This window comes from Emys orbicularis, chromosome 19 (assembly GCF_028017835.1).
Source record: "Emys orbicularis isolate rEmyOrb1 chromosome 19, rEmyOrb1.hap1, whole genome shotgun sequence".
NCBI lineage: Eukaryota > Metazoa > Chordata > Testudines > Emydidae > Emys > Emys orbicularis.
Genome location: NC_088701.1, coordinates 818,973 through 838,571, shown reverse-complemented (window position 1 = coordinate 838,571; position 19,599 = coordinate 818,973). Strand labels below are relative to the sequence as shown.

At 59.7% G+C, this 19,599-nt stretch overlaps 1 protein-coding gene across 1 annotated transcript in view; it reads left to right on the top strand.

Annotated features, from left to right (window-relative positions):
- The window catches only part of DNMT1 (DNA methyltransferase 1), a 31,253-nt gene extending 15,361 nt beyond the window's left edge, over window positions 1-15,892 (top strand). Inside the window, 20 exon segments of the mRNA XM_065419181.1 lie at window positions 668-852; window positions 1,465-1,562; window positions 2,472-2,619; window positions 3,696-3,811; window positions 4,273-4,474; window positions 5,093-5,226; window positions 5,789-5,962; window positions 7,232-7,453; window positions 8,234-8,426; window positions 9,020-9,110; window positions 9,911-10,039; window positions 10,822-11,104; window positions 11,777-11,918; window positions 12,200-12,366; window positions 12,555-12,732; window positions 13,061-13,256; window positions 13,657-13,820; window positions 14,123-14,239; window positions 14,602-14,692; window positions 15,500-15,892. Coding sequence (XP_065275253.1) covers window positions 668-852; window positions 1,465-1,562; window positions 2,472-2,619; window positions 3,696-3,811; window positions 4,273-4,474; window positions 5,093-5,226; window positions 5,789-5,962; window positions 7,232-7,453; window positions 8,234-8,426; window positions 9,020-9,110; window positions 9,911-10,039; window positions 10,822-11,104; window positions 11,777-11,918; window positions 12,200-12,366; window positions 12,555-12,732; window positions 13,061-13,256; window positions 13,657-13,820; window positions 14,123-14,239; window positions 14,602-14,692; window positions 15,500-15,537 — 3,068 coding nt within the window. The 3' untranslated portion in view covers window positions 15,538-15,892.
- Window positions 15,893-19,599: the final 3,707 nt, after the last annotated feature.

Below are 19,599 nucleotides of genomic sequence, written 5' to 3'. Positions count from 1 at the left end.
ATCTCAGGCATTGGCACTGCATCTCGGGCCTTGCCTCTGCCCGGCGCTATGCCACATTGAATTCACACCCTTCCTTATTCCGGGGTAACTTCCCTGGCTCTAGACAGACCCTCGGGGATCTATAGGCCAGCGTGGGGTGAGTTGCCATAAGGGGCTTGGTTAGAAATGAGAAATGCTCCTGAACTCGGCTTCCTAATCAGTCTAGTCGGGCGCAAAGAAATCCCCTCTGCGTTGCTGTTCAGGGAGCCAGGGCGGTCTGGTGGTTAGAACACTGGGCCGAGATCCAGGAGACCTGGGGTCCATTCCCAGCCCGGCCACAGCGTGAGTCCCTGCATCTCTGGGCCTCGGTTCCCCACGTGATCCTTCCTTCATCAGTCTGGATTGTGGGGACTCTCTTATGAGTGCATTTCAGTGCCTGTTACAGGGCTTTTCCTGCCAAGCCAACAGTTATAACACGGTTTATCACGAGATTCTGTAGGATGTATTGTGCCCGGTTGCTGCGGGTGGCAGAGGCGTGCAGGGCGGGGGGTGTGTGAGGAGAGCGGTCAGTAGCGTTGCACGTAGCCAGAATTTTTCCGTCCCGGTCTCTGGTGGGAGCGGGTAATGCCACCAGTGCAGGACCATGCTGCAGCGGGCAGTGTCTGAGCTGCTCTCCGTTCCAGGCGAGCTGCGAGGCGACAGGCCATTCGACATCCCACCAAGATAGACAAGGACAAAGGGCCCACCAAGGCCACCACCACCAAGCTGGTGTACTTGATCTTCGACACCTTCTTCTCGGAGCAGATCGAGAAGAACGAGAGAGAGGAAGACAAGGAGAACGCCATGAAGCGCCGGCGCTGCGGCGTGTGTGAGGTAACCAGCAGGCTGGGCCAGAGCTGAGCTGCGTCTGACCCCCAGCTTGGGGGCACTGGATGCTGGGATCCAGTCTTGCCCAGCTCTGGGGAGAGTGCTGGGGAATGGGCAAGGCTAGCTGGCTTCCCGCTGCCCCTTGGGCTGTGTGGCTGGCTGGACGTGGTGCCCCAGAGGGGAAAGGCTCAGTGGGGTGACGTTCTCCTTTCTGGGGACAATGCGTCCATTTCCCTGCAGCCTGAAGAAGGGCAGCACGCTACGGGCGAGAACAGTGCAGGGAAAGGAAGGAAGCTGTGCTGTGTCAGTACGGCTCTGCTGCGCTTTCAGGGTGACCAAGCAATTTCCCTCCTGGCCTGGATCTCCCGGAGGCCCCGTTGGCACCTCCAAAGCCAGCCAGGGCTGCTCCACGGTGGGAGGATGCTAAGGAGCAGCATGTGGCTCGCTCTCTCTCGGCTCCAAAGCCTCTTCTAGTCAACGTGAGTCTTTGCACAGGCTCTGCTCATGCCCGTGGTCGGGAGCAAGCCCTGACGGAGCCGAGCGCCACGTCCTCGGGGACGAGTTGCTCCTCCACCATTCGCAGCCGCTCAGCCTTCGCCTTTCTCCCCTTCCCTGCAGGTTTGTCAGCAGCCTGAGTGTGGAAAGTGCAAAGCCTGCCAGAACATGATCAAGTTTGGCGGGAGCGGCCGGAGCAAACAAGCCTGCCTGCAGAGGAGGTCAGTGTCCCGAAAGGTGGTTCTGAGCACCAGGGAGCAGGGCAGAGCCTGTGGGGTGGCTGCTTGGGGCCGAGCAGGGGGTTCCTCTACTCCTGGGGGCAGTGGACGTTACTGTACAGGGAGTCGTCAGTCTCCTGGCAGGAAAGAATCAAGAGCTGGTACTACCCGGGATTGGAATGACCAGACAGGATCAGAGGAGGGGCCCATCTAGTCTGGTCTCTGTCTCCAGCAGGGCCAGCACTGGCCGTGTCACACGATAGTCAAGATCCCCTGCAGCAGACAGCAATGGGGTAACCTGCCCCTGGGGGAAATTCCCTCCTGACCCCCAGTCACTAGAGCTCAGCTCATGCCCTGAAGCATGAGGGTTTATGGCCCTTCCAAAATGCTCGGTAGTTTGAGAGCTTTCCCGGTGTAAGTCTGGAGACTTGTTGCCACTCAAACGTTGAACCCGCTGCTCTCTGTCGACGGGGCGGAGGGACGTGATGCACACGCTAATCTCGGTGACACGTCCTTTCTGTATCAAGCCAGACCAGACCCAGGTAGTGATGTGATCATAAAACATGAACAGAAGTGAGTGAAATTCCCTCCTCTTCCACTTCAGAGATTGAGTGGGGCAGGGATGGGATCATCTGCCCGTCTCCAAAGGGGCTGAGCACGGAGGACTCTGCAGAATGGCTTAGGCAGCAGCATGTCAGAGTTGGGGATGGGCTGTAGCTGGGAATAACGGTCGGGGAGCGGGGGTGGAATCTGGGGCTGCAGCAGCGTCTCCCAGTGTTGGGATGGGCTGGACAAAGCACTTGGGAGCCTGTGGAAGGAGCCAACCTGCCCTGGCGGGTGGTGGGGACTGAGCGCGTGGCCCGAGAAGGCCCCGTCAGTCACCGGATGCACTGACTGTCGCTCCCACCCTAGGTGCCCCAATCTGGCCGTCAGAGAAGCAGATGAAGACGAGGAGGTGGACGATAACATCCCCGAAATGCCGTCACCTAAAAAAATGCTACAGGGAAGGAAGAAGAAGCAGAATAAAAGCAGGATTTCCTGGGTGGGGGAACCAATCAAGGTAGGGCCGGAGGAGACGTCTCACTGGCAGCGCGCATTCCCACCCGAGTAAAAGGGCTCGTTGTCTGGCATCGACGTCATGAGCAAATCTCCCCAGCGGGTGTAACTCTAGGCTTGTGTAACCTGCCAGCTGGGAAGCTGCAGGGTTCTCGCTGCGGCCCCATTGCTGGGCCTTTAACGCAGCGCTCACGAACAGCCCCTGCTTTCCTGGGTGGACGTGGATCTGCTGTACGGTGTGCACAGCTAAAGGGCAGGTGCCACTTGCACGCTGCTTAGGGAACGTGCAGCGGTCCGCCACACAGGTCTAATGGCGTGTCTCTGTGACAAGCGCAGGAGCATTTGAGATGTACGGGCCGCCTGGGGGAATTGTGGCTTTTCAGCCGCGCCTCTCTTGTGCGCTCTAGCCTGTTTGTTATGCCAGCACGCTGTATTGGGAGCAGATTTGAGTGGGAGTTTGTGGGCCTGTCAAAGGTTAACCCTCAATCTGAACCTTTCCTTGTCTCTGCGGGGCTCAAGGCCTCGCTAGAACCTGGCGTCTCAGGGGAAGTGTCAAGCTCCCGTTGTTTGCAGGCTGGGGTGGTGGCTTGCGTGACGGCTGGGCTGTAGCCGAGGAGTGGCTACAATGCGGGGGCCAGGACCCCGTCTCTGGGAATAGATGCGGGTCAGCGTTCACGGCTTCTCCGGCCCCACCAGTGAGGAGCTCTGCTGCGGTCACAGCGGGGGATGCGCAACGAGGCTGCCTAGAGCGAGGGCTAATGAAAGCCCTCCACCTCCCTCGAGCGGGCATGTGACGGCTGTCCTCGTGGCCAGCACACCGGGACTGAGCCAGGGGACCCCAATCGCTAAAAACGGGAGCTGCGGCAGCTGGAGCCAGAGCGCGAAGGCTCCTTAGCCGGGGCTGTCAACTCGTAGGCTCTGCGGAAGGGCGCGGAGAGGGACGAGCAGCACGCTCACCCGTGGGTTCCAGGCCCTGTCTAGCAGGGAGGGGAGGGTCTCTAGCTACGAGCCATGGGAGAAATGAGAAGACACTGGGTAATGGGGTTTCTGCCAGTTCTAATAACCAGCCTTTGTCCGCAGCGCGATGGGAAGAAGGACTATTACCAGAAGGTGTGCATCGATTCCGAGACCCTGGAGGTGGGGGACTGCGTTTCCGTCAGCCCCGACGAGCCCTCCAAGCCTCTGTACCTAGCCAGGTTTGTGGCGGTCCGGGGACGAACGCGCACTTGTCTGCGTGCCAGAGGGGTTCTGGGAAGGGGCCGGTGCAGGGCTCACAGGGGCGTGTCCTGCAGAGATGTTGGGAGATCCCTGTCTGCGTGGGGCTGTCTCTCTGCTGTTAGTGGGCCGTGGAGGCCCCAGCCTGGAACCTGCATGTACGTACGGAGGAGCTCGGTCTAAGTACGCATGACAGATGGGGGGGAGGGGGGGACCCCGGCTCTGAGAAGGGAGGTGACTTGCCCACCGTCATCCAGCAGGGCAGTGGCAGAGTTAGAAGAGAACCCAGGTCTCCGGAGTCCCAGTCCAGAGCTCTCCCCTGGACCCTCTCTGCCTGGGGTCTCGTTAGCCCCAGCACCGCTCAGCCTGTCCAGCGATGCGGAAAGCGTCTTTCCCTAGGCAGCCTGGGGGTGGTGTTCAAACACAAGCCCTTCCCTTGCAGAGTCACTGCGCTGTGGGAAGACAGCAGTGGGCAAATGTTCCATGCCCACTGGTTCTGCCAGGGCATCGACACTGTCCTGGGGAAGACCTCGGACTCGCTGGAGCTCTTCCTGGTGGACGAGTGCGAAGACATGCAGCTGTCCTACATCCACGGCAAAGTGAACGTTGTCTACAAGGCGCCCTCGGAGAACTGGGCCTTGGAGGTGGGTGGCTGCCGTCTCCTTGGCAGGCCTCGGTGGCAAGCGGGAGAGCTCTGTGTGGTTCGGGGCCCAGCGTAGGCAGGCAGGGCCTGGTCTGCTTAACTTGGGGCATCAGCAAGTGGCAAATGCTTTAAGTGCGGCTGGTCACTGAGCTAGTGGAGGCTTGGAGAAAACAGCCGTCTGACGAAATTGACTCGATTGCTTGTGTCCTCGTAGCACCTAGCGGCCCCAGATGAGGTCAGGGCCCCGTTGCACGAGGTGCTGTATGCACAGCTAGTGAGAGATGCTCCCTCTTCTGAGGAGCTTGCAGTGTAAACGGATGAAGGGTGGGAGGGGAAACAGAGGCACAGAGAGAGGAAGCGCCTTGCCGACCGTCACGCAGCAGGTCAGTGGCAGAGCTGGGAATCGAACCCAGGCGTCCTGGCGCCTCTCGTCCTCGGAATGATACGCGGGCTCCGTTTGTGTAACTTCCTTGAGAGAAGTTTGCGAGGGGAACAGAGGTTCTCCCCTTCCCCCACGTGTGACGCTCTGGGTTCGTAACAACGTTCTGTCCGGCGGCAGGATCCAGCCAGCTGCTCGCCCCCTGGCTGCGGGATCCCTACAATTTGTCTTTCCCCACAGGGGGGGCTGGACATGGAGATAAAGATGGTGGAAGATGACGGCAGAACCTATTTCTACCAAATGTGGTATGATCAAGAGTACGCCAGGTTTGAGTCTCCCCCGAAGCTCCAGCCCTCGGAAGATAACAAGTACAAGTGAGTGCGTGAGGCTGGCTGGCTGGCGGGAGCGAAAGGCTCCATCTTCTCTCCGAAGATGGGTTTAGCCGTAACTCGCATTAGCTCAGGTTTATTTGTACTCGGGTTATTGCCCAGGTCAAGGCAGGCAGAGCTGGCGCATGGAGAGTAGCTTCAGACCAATCGGGGCAGATTGGCTGGTTCTCGTTTTCTCAGCTCAGCCGTCTGGGGCACTGTGCTAACAGTAACTTGGGGCTTATTGGAAGAATATTGTTGGCTAATTCACACCGAAAGATGATTTCATCTAGTAGTATTTTCAACTTCTATCTTGGCTCAAATGGGAGTGCTGATTAAATCCCCCCCCCATGCCCCCCCAAACAACCCCCCTCCCCCCCACACACACAGCAGTTTAAGCCAGTGTGGGATACGTGTGAAAACCAGCAGGTGTGATGTTTGTTGTGCAGGGATCAGGCCCCCATTGTGCATACAACAGAGGCAGTCCCTGCCCCCAAGAGCGCAGGTTCCAGCACCCATCAATATCTCCGCAGATGGTCCAGCTCCGAGCCCTCTGCTTTCCCCACAGGTTCTGTATGAGCTGCGCTCGCTTGGACGAGGTGAGGCAGAAGGAGATACTCAAAGTCATGGAGCCCCAAGAAGAGGTGGACGGGAAGATGTTTTACGGCCTGGCGACAAAGAATGGCGTGCAGTACAGGATAGGAGATGGCGTCTTCCTGCTGCCGGAGGCTTTCTCCTTCAGGTTGGTTCTTGCCAGGCGGGCACGGGGTGTCTCTTCTCGGCAGGGTTTATTCACAGCCCCCATGGCAGAGTCGTCTTCAGTATCTCCCATAACGGAGAACACACCAGTCTGCGCTTCAGCTGTAAATTAAGCACCAAACAAGCCAGTTGTAAATGGATTCCTAGATGTTTAAGTCTAGAAGGGACTGTGATGATCATCCTGTCTGTCCTCCCACAGAGATCCTCCCCCCAGTTTGGGCTAGAGCAGTCTCTACAGAAAAACACGCGGTCTTGATTTAAAGAGCATATGTGATGGAGTATACACCCTGTCCTTAGGCAAGCTGTTCCCCTCCCTGTTAAAAACTCTGCCCCTTATTTCTAGTCTGACTTTTGTCTGGATTCAACTTCTGGCTGCTGGGTCTCATTCTGCCTTTTTCTACTAGGCTAAGGAGCCCTCTGCTGTCCTAATCTCTTCCCCATGTAGCCACTTGTAGCCTGGGATCAGGTCATCTCTTAATCTTTTCTTGGGTAAACTCCATAGATTGAGCCTCTTTAGTTGGTGTATGGACATATAAGCCCACTACAACTGCTGGGTGAGTTGGAATAAAATGTCTCTGGGGGGCGGGGGGGAAATATAGCTAGCCAGACACGTCGCTGGTTTGGCTGAAACTCGGGTAACTGGTTCTATAAACTGACTGGTACGCAGCTCGTCAGCAGCAGAGGAGAAGTCTCACGGATGTGCATCAGCCTCCGTCTGGGGAGTGGCTGCACCGAATCGCTAGCCGTGATAAAGGCCATGACCTATCATGCAGCTGCCTACAGGAGGGTGTTGTCTTTGGGTCGTGCCTAGGAGCCCAGCACGGAGCAGGACCCTGCACAAACACCCCACAGTTCCTGCCCCGAAGAGCTTCCTGCCCAAGTGACTCTGTCTTGCACCCTCCTCTGAAGCAGCTGGTCAGAGACGGGACACGGGGCTAGAGAGCTCGCTGCGTCTGAGCCGCTGTGGCCAGCATCGGGGCTTTGATGTGCCTCTGAAAATGCCTGGGCTGCACACGCGGGAGAGGGGACCCCACAAGATCTCGTCCCTCCCTGCTGCAGGCAGGCGTTCTGCTTCGTCAGAGGGGCTCTTTAATGGGGGAACAGCGCCCTGGTTCCGAAAGGAGAGTCGCTGCCGGGCCAGGGGCGCTTCGGGGGGCTGCGCTGGATTGTCCTCTGAAGGGTGGGTCGGTGGGCAGCCCGTGCTTCAGTGTTAGCGCCTCTTACCCCCTGCTCCGCTCTCCCCCAACCCCAGCATGAAGCTGGCCAGCCCAGCCAAGCGCCCCAAGAAGGAGGCCGTGGATGAGGAGCTGTACCCAGAGCACTACCGCAAGTCCTCCGAGTACATCAAGGGCAGCAACCAGGACGCCCCGGAGCCATACCGCGTGGGCCGCATCAAGGAGATCTTCTGCAGCATACGCAGCAACGGCAAGCCCAACGAAGCCGACATCAAGCTGCGGCTCTACAAGTTCTACAGGTGAGCGGGGCTGGGCTCAGGCAGAGCCTCCGGAAGGTCCGTTTGGGGAGGAGCAGCACGAGTAGGGGCCTTCTCCGCCCTGTCCCCAAAGCAAAGCCAGCGTGCTGCGTAGACAAACCTGAACTCTCCCTGGGGCCTGGCTGTATCCGCACAGGGTCCGTCTACGCTCAGCTAGGAGGGCGCTTCCTAGCTCGGCCAGACAGACGTGCTAGCTCTGCAGCCAGGGATAGCCTGGGCGGGCGGCTGCCTGAGTCCGAACCTCCCAGGGCACGTACTCCTGTGGCTAGCCTGAGCCGCTGCCTGTGCTACACCCAGCTTTGCTGCTGTTTTTAGCATGCTAGTTTGAGCAAAGCTAGTGCACGTCTGTCTGTCTGAGGTGGGCAGCACACTCCCAGCTGCGGTGTAGACATACCCTAACCCAATGCTCCATTCAGGCCTAGCCAGGCTCTGCACTGTTCCTAGGTTTCCTCTCAGCCCTGCTCAGCCCACACTCTAGGTCATCCTTCAAGAGCTACTCCCACCTCCTTGTGTGTCCTGCCGGGATAACAAACCAGCTGCTTTGTTTATCAGAACTAATCTAACGTTCTCCAGCAGGATGTGCACCAGCTAACGGGGTAGGAGAGATTTGGGTGAACATTCCTGTCTGTCTTCTCCAAGGGGACAGACTTCACACGGTGGATGTTGGAACTCAGGCAGTGTGCCCCTGGGTTGGAAGCGCAGTCCCTTTCCCAGTCCCCCCCCAAAGCACACTCCCTAGTGAAAGTGACCTGTCTGCTGCAGGCCTGAGAACACCCACAAGTCCATGAAAGCAAGTTACCACTCGGACATCAACCTGCTGTACTGGAGCGATGAGGAAGTGACGCTGGACTTCAAGGCTGTGCAGGGCCGCTGTACGGTGGAGTACGGAGAGGACCTGACGGAATGTATTCAGGACTATTCTGCCAGCGGGTCTGACCGCTTCTACTTCCTAGAGGTAACCTCTGCTTGGAGATGCACTGGGGCGGGGGGGAGCTAACTGAGCAGGTGACGTGAGCGGTTGCTAGAACTGACTTGCACATCGTAAACGTCAGCATCCGAGTTCTGGGGCACGTGCTCCAAACCATTCTTCGTCACAAGTCTCAGGGACTCTTTCTACCTGCTAGGGGAGTGTGGTGCTGGGTACAATGAGCGTCTCTGGCAATGGTGAAAGACGCTTGCCAAACGCTGCACTGCTTGACTCTGCCAAGCGTTTTTGAAAGGGAAGTGGCCCCGTCTGTCCTGAGCCGGCCAGCAAGGGCGGGAGCTGTTCTCGGGAGTTCAGAGAGAAGCATAAGAGAGCCCTCTCTCCAAGAGCCGTCAGAAGCGTGTCGCAGTTCCCAAAGAGGATTGCTTCGCTGTGGAGATGAGGGCCCGATCTGCTTACAGGATCACACGGGGGCTTGCGACCACCAGGTTTGACAAAGGGGTGGGTGGATTCTGGCGCTGCCCTACATTAAATGAAGCAATGTAGTCCTCACGAAGACAGCGTCCCCCAAACACCAGCGGCATATAGGGCGCATGTGAGCCTTGCGTCTGTTCTCTTTGCAGGCTTACAATGCAAAAACCAAGAGCTTTGAAGACCCTCCGAACCATGCCCGTAGAGCTGGCAATAAAGGCAAGGGGAAAGGGAAAGGCAAAGGTAAGGCTAAATCCTGGTGCTTTTGTCTCTTGCAACTTTTTTGTAGCTGCTTCTGCTCCATATTATCCCACAGCTGGCCCAGAACTTTTCAGGGAAAACAGGGTATTAGCCTGTTGTGAAAGCCGCATTGTACATGAACCAGACCCCGGAAATGTCAGTTTGAACTAACATTTATGCAGGATTGTAAAGGGACAGCAATGTGAAACCGTAACCCACTTCCAAAAGCTTAGAGTAGTTTCCTGTATCAGAGTCGTGGCCCAGGCCCCCATTGTGCTGGGAGCTGTACGTTGTTTATTAGGTGTATGACGGTAGCGTCTATGGCCCAGACCCCCATGGTGCTGGGCGCTGTCTGCCCCAAGGAGCTCAGCCTGGCATCTGCCCAAGCTGTTGTGCTGGTTTCGTGTTTCTTCTCTCCCCTGTTGCTGCGGGAAAGACCCACGCAAAGGGGGAAGGGCCAACGTACCTTCCTGGCTGGGGGTGGGGACGAAAGGCGGCGGGATGGTGGGAAGGTGGAGACGTCTGTTGCAGTGGACTTAGGGGTAGGTTCTCGCTCGAGTGGGTTAAACCCGTCCAGCCAGCGGGGGCTTAGAGTTGATGTTTTAAGTGCTGTACAGATGGGGGAAGGATCTGCATTTCAAACACTATCAAGGAAATAGACTGGGGGGGCTAATGCTGCTTGGGTGCCAGCCTGCCCTTGGGGAAAGCAGCCCCTTACCCACCCGGAGTTCTTGCCTGCTCCTGACCGTGGCTGGAGAGGCAGCTGGGTGCCGGCACAAACGGTCTCTCCTTTCCCCACACAGGCAAAGGCAAATCGGTGTCTGCCTTGGAGCAAAGCAAACAGGAGGCTGCCGAGGTGAAGCTGCCCAAACTGCGCACCCTGGATGTGTTCTCGGGCTGCGGGGGCCTGTCTGAGGGATTCCACCAAGCAGGCAAGGAGGGGGGTGTCAAGCCAGGGCACTGGGGGGGGCCCTTCGTCCTTGCGTCTCTTTGGTGTGAATTATTTCTAGTACTGTGGTGCCTGGAGGTCCCGGCACGGGTGAGTCCCAGAGGGGCCCCCGTTCCTTGGCTTTCGCAGGTTGGCAGCCCCTTATTTGAAAGCCAAATGTGTGTCACCCCCTTAGGTTTACCATAACCGCAGCAATTCACCGATGGCATGTACCTGTGTTGCCAGAGGCTGGCGGAGAATCCTGGAGCTTGAACTGGGGGTGGGGTGGAGGGGGGCGCAAGATTCGCTTGGCTTTATAGTAGATTGCAGCAGCCCGCCCACCCCACTCACCGCCCACGACCACCCGGGGGTCGCAACCCACCGGTCTCGGCTGCCCTCGTGCGAGCAGGCCCTGGAGTTCCAAGGCTGCTTTCCTGCCTCCGGACAGAACCTCCACGTTCTCCTGCTGGGTGCTGCACAGATGCTCATATGAATCAGTCCCTGGCCAAAGAGCTCGCAGCCTAGATAGACCCAGGGGCTGGAGGGGAAACTGAGGCACAAGGGAGGGAAAGGGACTTGCCCAAGGTCAGTGGCAGAGGCGGGAATAGAACTCAGGTGTCCTGAGTCCCTGTCCAATGCTCCGCTCACTAGACCGCACCACCTCTCGCAGCCACCCACACACATGCTCCCTGAAAATGACAGAGCCGCGTTGGGTGGAACCGGTGTGAGGTGCCTGCCGTGGGCTTCTGCTGGGTCTAACGTCCTCGGCTCCCCCTCCGTCCCCAGGGATCTCGGAGACGCTGTGGGCCATCGAGATGTGGGAGCCGGCCGCCCAGGCCTTCCGCCTGAATAACCCCGGCACCACGGTGTTCACCGAGGACTGCAACGTGCTGCTGAAGCTGGTCATGTCTGGCGAGAAGACCAACTCGCTGGGCCAGAAGCTCCCGCAGAAGGGGGACGTGGAGATGCTGTGCGGCGGCCCGCCCTGCCAGGGCTTCAGCGGCATGAACCGCTTCAACTCTCGCACCTACTCCAAGTTCAAGAACTCCCTGGTGGTCTCCTTTCTCAGGTGAGGGGCCAGGCCTTGCCGACAGCTGCCTGTCCCCTGATTGGCTCCCCTGGTGTCTGGGTGCCGCTGGCGTACCTGAGAAGCCCCCTGCGGACGTGTATCGGAGCAGGTGGGCTCTCCCGGGCATGCCCTGCTAGGGAAATGCAAACTGGGTCTGCAGGTGCTGCGGGGCTGTGGGCCCCACCTCTCCTCCCACAGAGGCTTCTCAGGGCCTCACGTGACCTGTGCTTGGCGAGCTCTGACCTTAGGGTAACGGCCAGACATACATGGGAAACTGAGGCACAACAGAGTGGGGGATGTGTCTTGCCCCAAGGTCAAAGAGCCCAGGAACCCGAGCCCTCTGCTCTAACGACCGAACTGTCCACCAGGAGGGGGGAAGGGGCTGCTGAGGACTCTCCCGACGGCCACGGAACCGTTGGCGGGGTAGGAAGGGAGGATCACTGGACTGGGGTTCAGCAGACCCAGGCAGGCGGTTCGACTCCCCTCCACCCCAAACCACAGGAGACTTGCGCTGCCCTGCCTCCGAGAGAGGCTTGGGGCGAGAGAGTCACCAGAATTGTGCCAAACCTCCAGTGGGGAGGGTTAGTTTGTGGCACTGGCTCCAGGGTCTGTCTGCCAGACCGGCAGGAGCCTCTCTCTAATCTTGCTCGTCGTCCCGTCCCCCCCGTGCAGTTACTGTGACTACTACAGACCCAGGTTCTTCCTCCTGGAGAACGTGAGGAACTTCGTCTCCTTCAAGCGCTCCATGGTGCTGAAGCTCACCCTGCGGTGCCTTGTGCGAATGGGCTACCAGTGCACCTTCGGGGTGCTGCAGGTATGTGCCAGGCGCCGGCTGGGAGCTGGGGGCATGGGGTGGGTGCCCCGCTCCCATGGAGGCTGCCCTGGCCAGAGACTCGGCTGGGCCAAGCCCGCCTCTGCCAAACTCATTCCCCTCGGGGCCAGAATTGCAGCAGGGACGCCACGGCTGGAACGCTCTGCTGCTGAGCCCTTTGGCCCTGCTCCCCTGCGGCCGCACTCCGGCTCAGGACGCCGCGGTCTGTGCTGGGGACACTCGCCCACGTTCGCGTTTGCTCAGGACGCTCTCCCTCGGTCCAGGCGGGTCAGTACGGCGTGGCCCAGACACGCCGAAGGGCCATCGTCCTCGCTGCGGCCCCTGGAGAGAAGCTGCCCATGTTCCCTGAGCCCCTGCACGTGTTCGCGCCCCGGGCCTGCCAGTTGAGCGTCGTGGTGGACGACAAGAAGTTTGTCAGCAATATCACCAGGTGAGCACGTCTTTGGCAGGCTGCGCCCAGGCCTGGGGTGTGGACGGGGGCCCTGGGGCGACGGCTCTAAACGCCTGGGAGAGGAACAAGCTGCTCTGAGACGTGCCGGGTGTTCCCCTGTCTGAAGGGGGTCGGGCGGGGGCTGGGGCTGACACTAGCTGGGTGACCGCTTCCTTTATTCCTCCTAGAACGTACTCGGGGCCCTTCCGAACCATCACGGTCCGGGACACCATGTCCGACCTGCCGGAGATCAGGAACGGCGCCTCGGCACTCGAGATCTCTTACAACGGGGAGCCCCAGTCCTGGTTCCAGAGGCAGATCAGGGGCTCGCAGTATCAGCCCATCCTCAGGGATCACATCTGCAAGGTGAGGGGTTCGCTGTGGAGAGCAGCACCTGAGCCTTGCGGGGGCTGCTGCTGCAGGGGCCCCCTTACGCCCCGACTGGGATCAAGCCCCTGTTGGGCCTGGCCCTGCGCAGACAGAGCGAGGGACCGGCCCTGCCCCATAGCCAAGGGTGGGGTTATTTCCCCTTCTTACAGATGGGGGACCCGAGGCAGAGGCGAGGATGGAACCCAGGGCCGTGTCCTGCCCCTGAGTCAGCGGCAGCATCCTGCGTGCTGAGACCCGGCTGTGGGGCGGTATCGGGCGGGCTGCGGGGGAAGGCTAATGCTGGATCCTGGGCTTGGCCTTGCAGGATATGAGCGCGCTGGTAGCTGCTCGGATGAGACACATCCCCCTGGCCCCGGGCTCAGACTGGCGCGACCTGCCCAACATCGAGGTGCGGCTGTCGGACGGCATCACCACCCGGAAGCTGCGGTACACTCACCACGAGAAGAAGAACGGACGCAGCAGCACCGGAGCGTTGCGGGGGGTGTGCTCCTGCGCGGAAGGTACAGGGCGGGGGGGGGCAGGGAGCTGCTGCGGGTCCGTCACCCAGTGGGTGGTGCCGAGGGGAGGGGACTGGAACTGTCCAGCGGGGGAGGGGGACTGCTAATTAGTTCCTCCCTTGAAGTCTGAGAGCCCTTCTCATTCTAATGAGCATAGACTGCATCCCTCATCTGACCCACGGCTTGTCCTCGTTCTCAGTATCCATCTTGTGGCAATGAGTTCCACAGGTTAAACACTCTGTCAATTCCGTGGTGCTTCATTCCTAGGGCCCGTTGTGCTGGGTACTGGGATGGGACGTACGGGAACCAGGCTGTCTGCCCAGCTTCCTAGCCATCCTCCCCTCTAGTCCACTCCTTGGCCCCTAGCTCAGATGAAATCCCTGTGCTCTGTTCCCTCCCGCAGGTAAACCGTGCGACCCGGCAGACCGACAGTTCAACACCCTCATCCCCTGGTGCCTGCCCCACACCGGCAATCGGCACAACCACTGGGCCGGGCTGTACGGCAGGCTAGAGTGGGACGGCTTCTTCAGCACCACCGTCACCAACCCAGAGCCCATGGGCAAACAGGTGTGTGAGCGCGGCCCCGGCGACTGGGGTAAGCCCTGTGGTGGGGAGGGGCGTGAATGTGGGGGGTTGCGTTGGGGTGCAGAGGGGGGCAGGGAGATGTCTGCACAGCCAGTCGCTCTGGGTTAAATCACCTGTGAGCGAGATCCACTCTTGTGCTGGGGCTAACCTCAGCGGCTCTTTCTCGGGGGCGTGTGCGGCAGAGTCCGGCGCAGCACCTACCGCAGCACCCCTTCTCGCTGCCGTCCGACCGACCGACCTTTGGCCTTAGTGGGCTGGGAATTCACAGCTGTTCCCTTTCCCAGGGCCGAGTGCTGCATCCGGAGCAGCACCGGGTGGTGAGCGTGCGGGAGTGTGCGCGATCCCAGGGCTTCCCAGACACCTACCGGCTCTTCGGCAACGTCCTGGACAAACACAGACAGGTGGGTGGCTGCTCCCCGGGGAGCGGGGTGAGGTGCTGGGCGAGCCGGTTCCCCCTGCACCCAGTGGGTGTGGTGCAGCAGGGCCAGTCCTCCATCCCCGCTCCTCTGTTCACGTCGGCGTGGGGCCAGTGTGAATGACCGCACAGGGTCAGAGCCCCGGACCTTTCGCCGGGGAATCGGAGGCTACTCTGGGCTCCTGTTTGGAAGCAGGATGGCCAGATAAGGAAGGAGAGAGGCTGGCTCAGAATGGGGTCACTGGGCGGGTGATCGCAGGGGAGGCCGTGAAAGCCGTGCTGCCCTTACCCGATATAACATGGCCTGGATCTGCACAGAGCTCACGGCTCCCCTGCCTCTCTTCACAGGTCGGTAACGCAGTGCCTCCGCCTCTGGCGAAATCCATCGGGCTGGAGATCAAGTCGTGTGTGTTGGCGAAAGTGAAAGAGGAGGCCACAGGTATCTCGGGGCGCGTGGACTCCTAGCTGGTCTGCGCTCACGCTGAGGGAAGCGGGAAATGGTTACTGTACGCTCCAGTGCAGCTGCCCTCCCGCGGGCCCAAACCAGCCAGCGCACGAGCCGCTCTGCCTGGCGCATCTCGGTTATCGATGGTAGCTTCAGTTCGGTAACGTACAGCTACTGATCTCAGCAGGGCACTTGGTAACTCCTGCCCCCCTTTGTGTGCAGTGCACGCTGGGCCTTGACGTGGTACCAAGCTGGAATTGCGCTTTAATAATCTGCCCTTCTGGGGACCGTTTCATTCCCGGGATTAAGTCTTGCTCTCCAGCTGGTGCTGGTGTGTTCCCCCCTCGCGTCCGTCAGAGCAGCTCTAGGTGGGGAGGGTCAGGGGATGAACAACTGGCTGCATGTAACGAGGAGGGGCTGCTAGCGAGCCAGGGTTCGCCTGCCTTGCCGTGCTGCTAAAACCCCGTGGAACGAACCTGTCTGGACAAGACTCCCGGACCGTGTTCTCAAAACTCAGGTGATTTTTGGCTGCTCGCGTTAAGACACCTTCTTTCCAGAGGGAAAGCACGTCTTGATGCTCAGACCCCTTCAGAGGTCTCAGGTTTGGCCCCCAGAATCGCTAGTCACTCTTGAAAATCTCAGCCTGGCTTCACATGTGGAGCTGAGCTGGGGGGGGCATTTCGTGGTCCCGCCTGTGCTGATCGTACAAAGGAGCCAGGGCTGTTGCGGGGACTCTGCTGTCATGCAGTGCCAGCGAGCAGCCTGCCTTCTAGGCCAATGGTGTCTCTTGTTCCTTCACAGATCACAGCAAACCAGAAAAGATGGACGTTCTGGACTAGCGTGTAAATCTCCCATCTCCTCGTTCTGGCCCCTGGACTCCCAAACATGCACTGATTTTTGTTTGTTTTGTTTGATGACATGATGAGGTCTGTCTCCGTTCAGCTGTTCTCATGACCAGTGTTCGTCTCCTTGGCTGACCTTGGAAGCTGTATGTGATGGTCAAATTATCAACTACTAATCATTTTAGTGATCGGCTGTGCAGTGCCCCCACCGTGCATTCTGGATTTTAAGAATGATGTTTTTATTATGCATTGTATTGAAAATAATCAACCACTTGTATAAAGTGGAAATTAATACTTTATGTAGTTTTTATATGTTGTAATATTTCTTCAAATAAATCTCTCCTATAAATTATATCCTGGGCGTCTCCCCTGCTTCCCCTTCCTGGCATTGGAGGCTGTGCAGAGAGAGGCGACCTTGGCTCTTTAGAGACTAACAAATTTGTTAGTCTCTAAGGTGCCACAAGTACTCCTGTTCTTTTTGCGGATACAGACTAACACGGCTGCTACTCTGAAACCTTGGCTCTGTGGGTGTTAAGGCACAGAAGAGCCTAGGTAATGACTGGAAGCCGCTGCTTGGCTGGAGTGTGCATGGCCGAGGAACCTGCCACCTCTCCTCCCGACACGCCTGTGTGCGACCCTGCCTCTGCCCCACGCAGCGCTGAGGTTCCCGACGGGCAGCGTTCCCGGGGATGAGGTCACTGCTGCACCTGTGCGGCGCGGGAGTATATGCTGCCCCTGGGAGAAGGGGACTGACGATGTAGGACGCCCCATAGAGTACTAGGGAGGGAAGCCTCTCGGCAGCGAGATGGGAGACCGGGCGCTGTAGGTCTCCAGTTCGTGTCTCTAAGGCTCCATTGGACTCCAGCGGGACTGTTTGCTCGTGTGGCTGTCTACGCGGGCGAGAGAGGGAGACAGTCGGCCCTTAGCTGGGTGCTTGCTAGGACTCCCACACGGACACAGAGAAGGGCCCCGGGGTCAAGGGGATATGTGGTTTAACAGGTGCAAAGTCCAGCACTGTTTGCCACGGGTCTGGCGGATTCTCAGGACTGATGTCTGACTAGCTCCTCCTGGGGGTTGGTCCCATGCTCACATAGGAGTCACCTGGTACTTGCCGCCCGGAGGCTCTGCGGCGTCTGCAAAGGGAGGAACGAAAACCTGACAGGGTTTGGCTAACTGAAGCCGGCTGTTGCCGTGGCATTGTGCATCCTTAAACCACGTCTCACCTACACGATGCGCTGAGAGACACCGGGAGCGTGTGGAGCACGACCCCCTCGTGCTGGCCTGAGTCTGTTCCGGCCGGATGCTTGCGCAGCGCCTGCTTTTTGCTCTCGAGCGCCCCTGCTGTGTTGGCCACGAAGGCGGCTGTCAGAGCGGCACAGTCTGAAAAGCTTCCCTTTACACCCGATCCACTTTACACCTGCTGAGAATCTGGCCCCGACCCCACCATGTCCTGGGATGATTGAATCCTTGTATCCTAGCTACATCACACGATCCATAGGGTTGTGTTGCATTTCTTAATAGCTGCCGTAAGGAAATAGGACACTAAACTGCTTCAGAACATGGGAGCTGGGCTCCCTGGATCGTCCTCATTTAGAAACATCCCTCGAGCGTTCAAACAAGACTCGTCTGTCTGAGTCTCTTCAATAAACCTGCCCAGTGGGATCTAGGGTTACAGAGCCTGGTTAGCTACAGAGGGAAATGTAGCTTCCTTTTATTTCCAAGGGACATGGCAAATCAGCCCTCAGCTGTCCCAGAGTGCTTCACAGTTTGACATCTAGACAAATCCAGACTGGAAATAAGATGTAAATTTTTCACAGTGAGTAATTAACCCCGGGACCAGTTTCCCAAGGGTGGGGGGTGGACTCTCTGTCACTGACCACTTTTCGCTCAAGACCGGCTGGTTTTCTAAAAGCTCTGCGGGAGGAAATGCCTTGTGCCGGGCGGCTCCGGCTCACTCGATGATCACAGTACTCCATTCTGGCCTTGCAAGCGCTTCATCCAGAACTTGCATGGTGCTTCTATGCACCTCTTGATCCAAATGGGGTCGGGAGAGAGGGGCAGCCTCTGCTGGGTGCTGGGTAGCTTATGGGTGTGGTGTGGGCAATTCTATAGGCCACGCAGGCTGGGATTCTCAGGGGCTCTATGGGGCATGAAGGATTCAAATCCAGTGGGAAGTGGGTGCCTCCCTCTTCAGTTCCCTTTCAAACTCCCCGGCTGTGCAGAATGAAAGGTTCTGCCCTTCCTTTTCCACACTGCGTTAGCTAGTGCCAGAAAGCAGTGCCCACCGGCCGGTGACTGCAGCATGACGACTTACGCCAGGCCCTGGCTGCAGTTCTGCTGTAAAGAGAAAAGTTAGCCTGGCCCAGGAGAGGCTGGTCGCACCTCCATTTGCTTCCTGATTCCCCGGGGGCAGGAGACTCAACACTTAATGCCAGTTGGAGACACTCATCCAGCTTCCTGCAGTGAATTGACAGAATGTAGCGCTCCCGCTCGGGTGGGGTTGGCTGGGTTATCCACTGCCTCAGCGATCGAAGCTCCCCTAAGCCCGGTTCTCAGCCTGGGCAGAGCTGTCCCTGCACCAGACGAGTACCCTGGGGGGGTGGACGTGCAGCACCAGGCTGCAGCGAGGCAGCTCCCCAGGGCTCTAAGCCAAGTTGTTTCTCAGCTGCTCACTTTGACTCATTTCCCTGCCCCCGGGTTCCCAGCGGTTCTCGGATTACGTTTCTGCCCACGCTGGGGGAACTCGTGGGCGATGGGGCCTGGTGCAATGATGCCCGTCGCGCAGGCTCTGCCTTGGGCCTGGGCTCGGCTCCAGCACCCCCAGCCTGTGCCCCTACGGCCCCTGGCGAGGGGGCACCAGAGCCACGCGCCCCACGGTGGAGGCTGGATCCAGGGCTGCCAACCCTCCAGGATTGTCCTGGACTCTCCAGGAATTAACGAGTATCAGGGGATGGAACCTCCAGGAATAGTCCAGCCGCAGCTGGCAACCCCAGCGGGATCCCGCCCGGAGCCCCTTCCCGGGGCTGTCGCCCCAGTTCCGCTGGGAGCCCGGGGGCTGAGAGCAGCAGGGGGCGCCTCAGCTGTGCTCCCAGTATGCAGTGTGGCTTCCCCTCCCCCCCAGCCAGGTGCATAGGGTTACCATACATCCGGATTTCCCCGGACATGTCCGGCTTTTTGGTGCTCAAATCCCCGTCCGGGGGGAATTGCCAAAAAGCCGAACATGTCCGGGGAAATAGGGAGGCAGCATAAGCCAGGGTCCGCCCGGCCCCAGCACGACCCGCCGGGTCCGCAGCGCAGCCCAGCCGCCCCGGCTACATTGTAGCGAGCTTGGGCGGGGGGAAGGCGGCGGAGGGGCCGCTGCTGCCCCCGCAGCTGGATGGACCACGCGCCCCAGCCGAGCCCGCAGGACCACGGGGAGGCTGGGCCTGGCCAGCGGCTCGGGCTTCCCTCCCGGGTGGGGACTCCCCGGCCACTGGGGGACCCTTCCTGTGGCCCCGGTGCCGCGGGAGCTGTTTCCAGCGGGGAACGTGCTCGGCGGCGGCAGGAAGGAGGCTGTGGCGCGGGGCGGGGAGTGCGGCGTGTGCCGGGGCTGCAGGGACCCACGCTGCCCCGGTCGCCGCTGAGCGTCCGAAGCCCCCGCCAGGCAGAGGCTGCTGGGGGAGCGGGGGAGCAGGGCAGGCAGGGGGGTGCAGAGGCTGCAGGGCGAGCGGGGAGCGGCGGTCACAGAGGCTGCAGGGGCGGCGGGGTGCAGAGGCAGGGCAGCCGGGGGGTGCCGGGGGTGCAGGGCGAGTGAGGAGTGGCGGTCACAGAGGCTGCAGGGCGAGGGGTTGCAGGGCAGGCAGGGGCATAGAGGCTGCAGGGGCAGGGGGGCGCAGGGGCAGGGCAGGCGGGGGGGTGCAGGGGCGGGGGGGTGCAGAGGCTGCAGGGGCGGGGGGTGCAGGGCGAGGGGGGTGCCGGGGGTGCAGGGCGAGCGGGGAGCGGCGGTCACAGAGGCTGCAGGAGTGGGGTGGTGCAGAGGCTGCAGGGCGAGTGGGGAGCAGGGGCAGGGCAGGCGGGGGG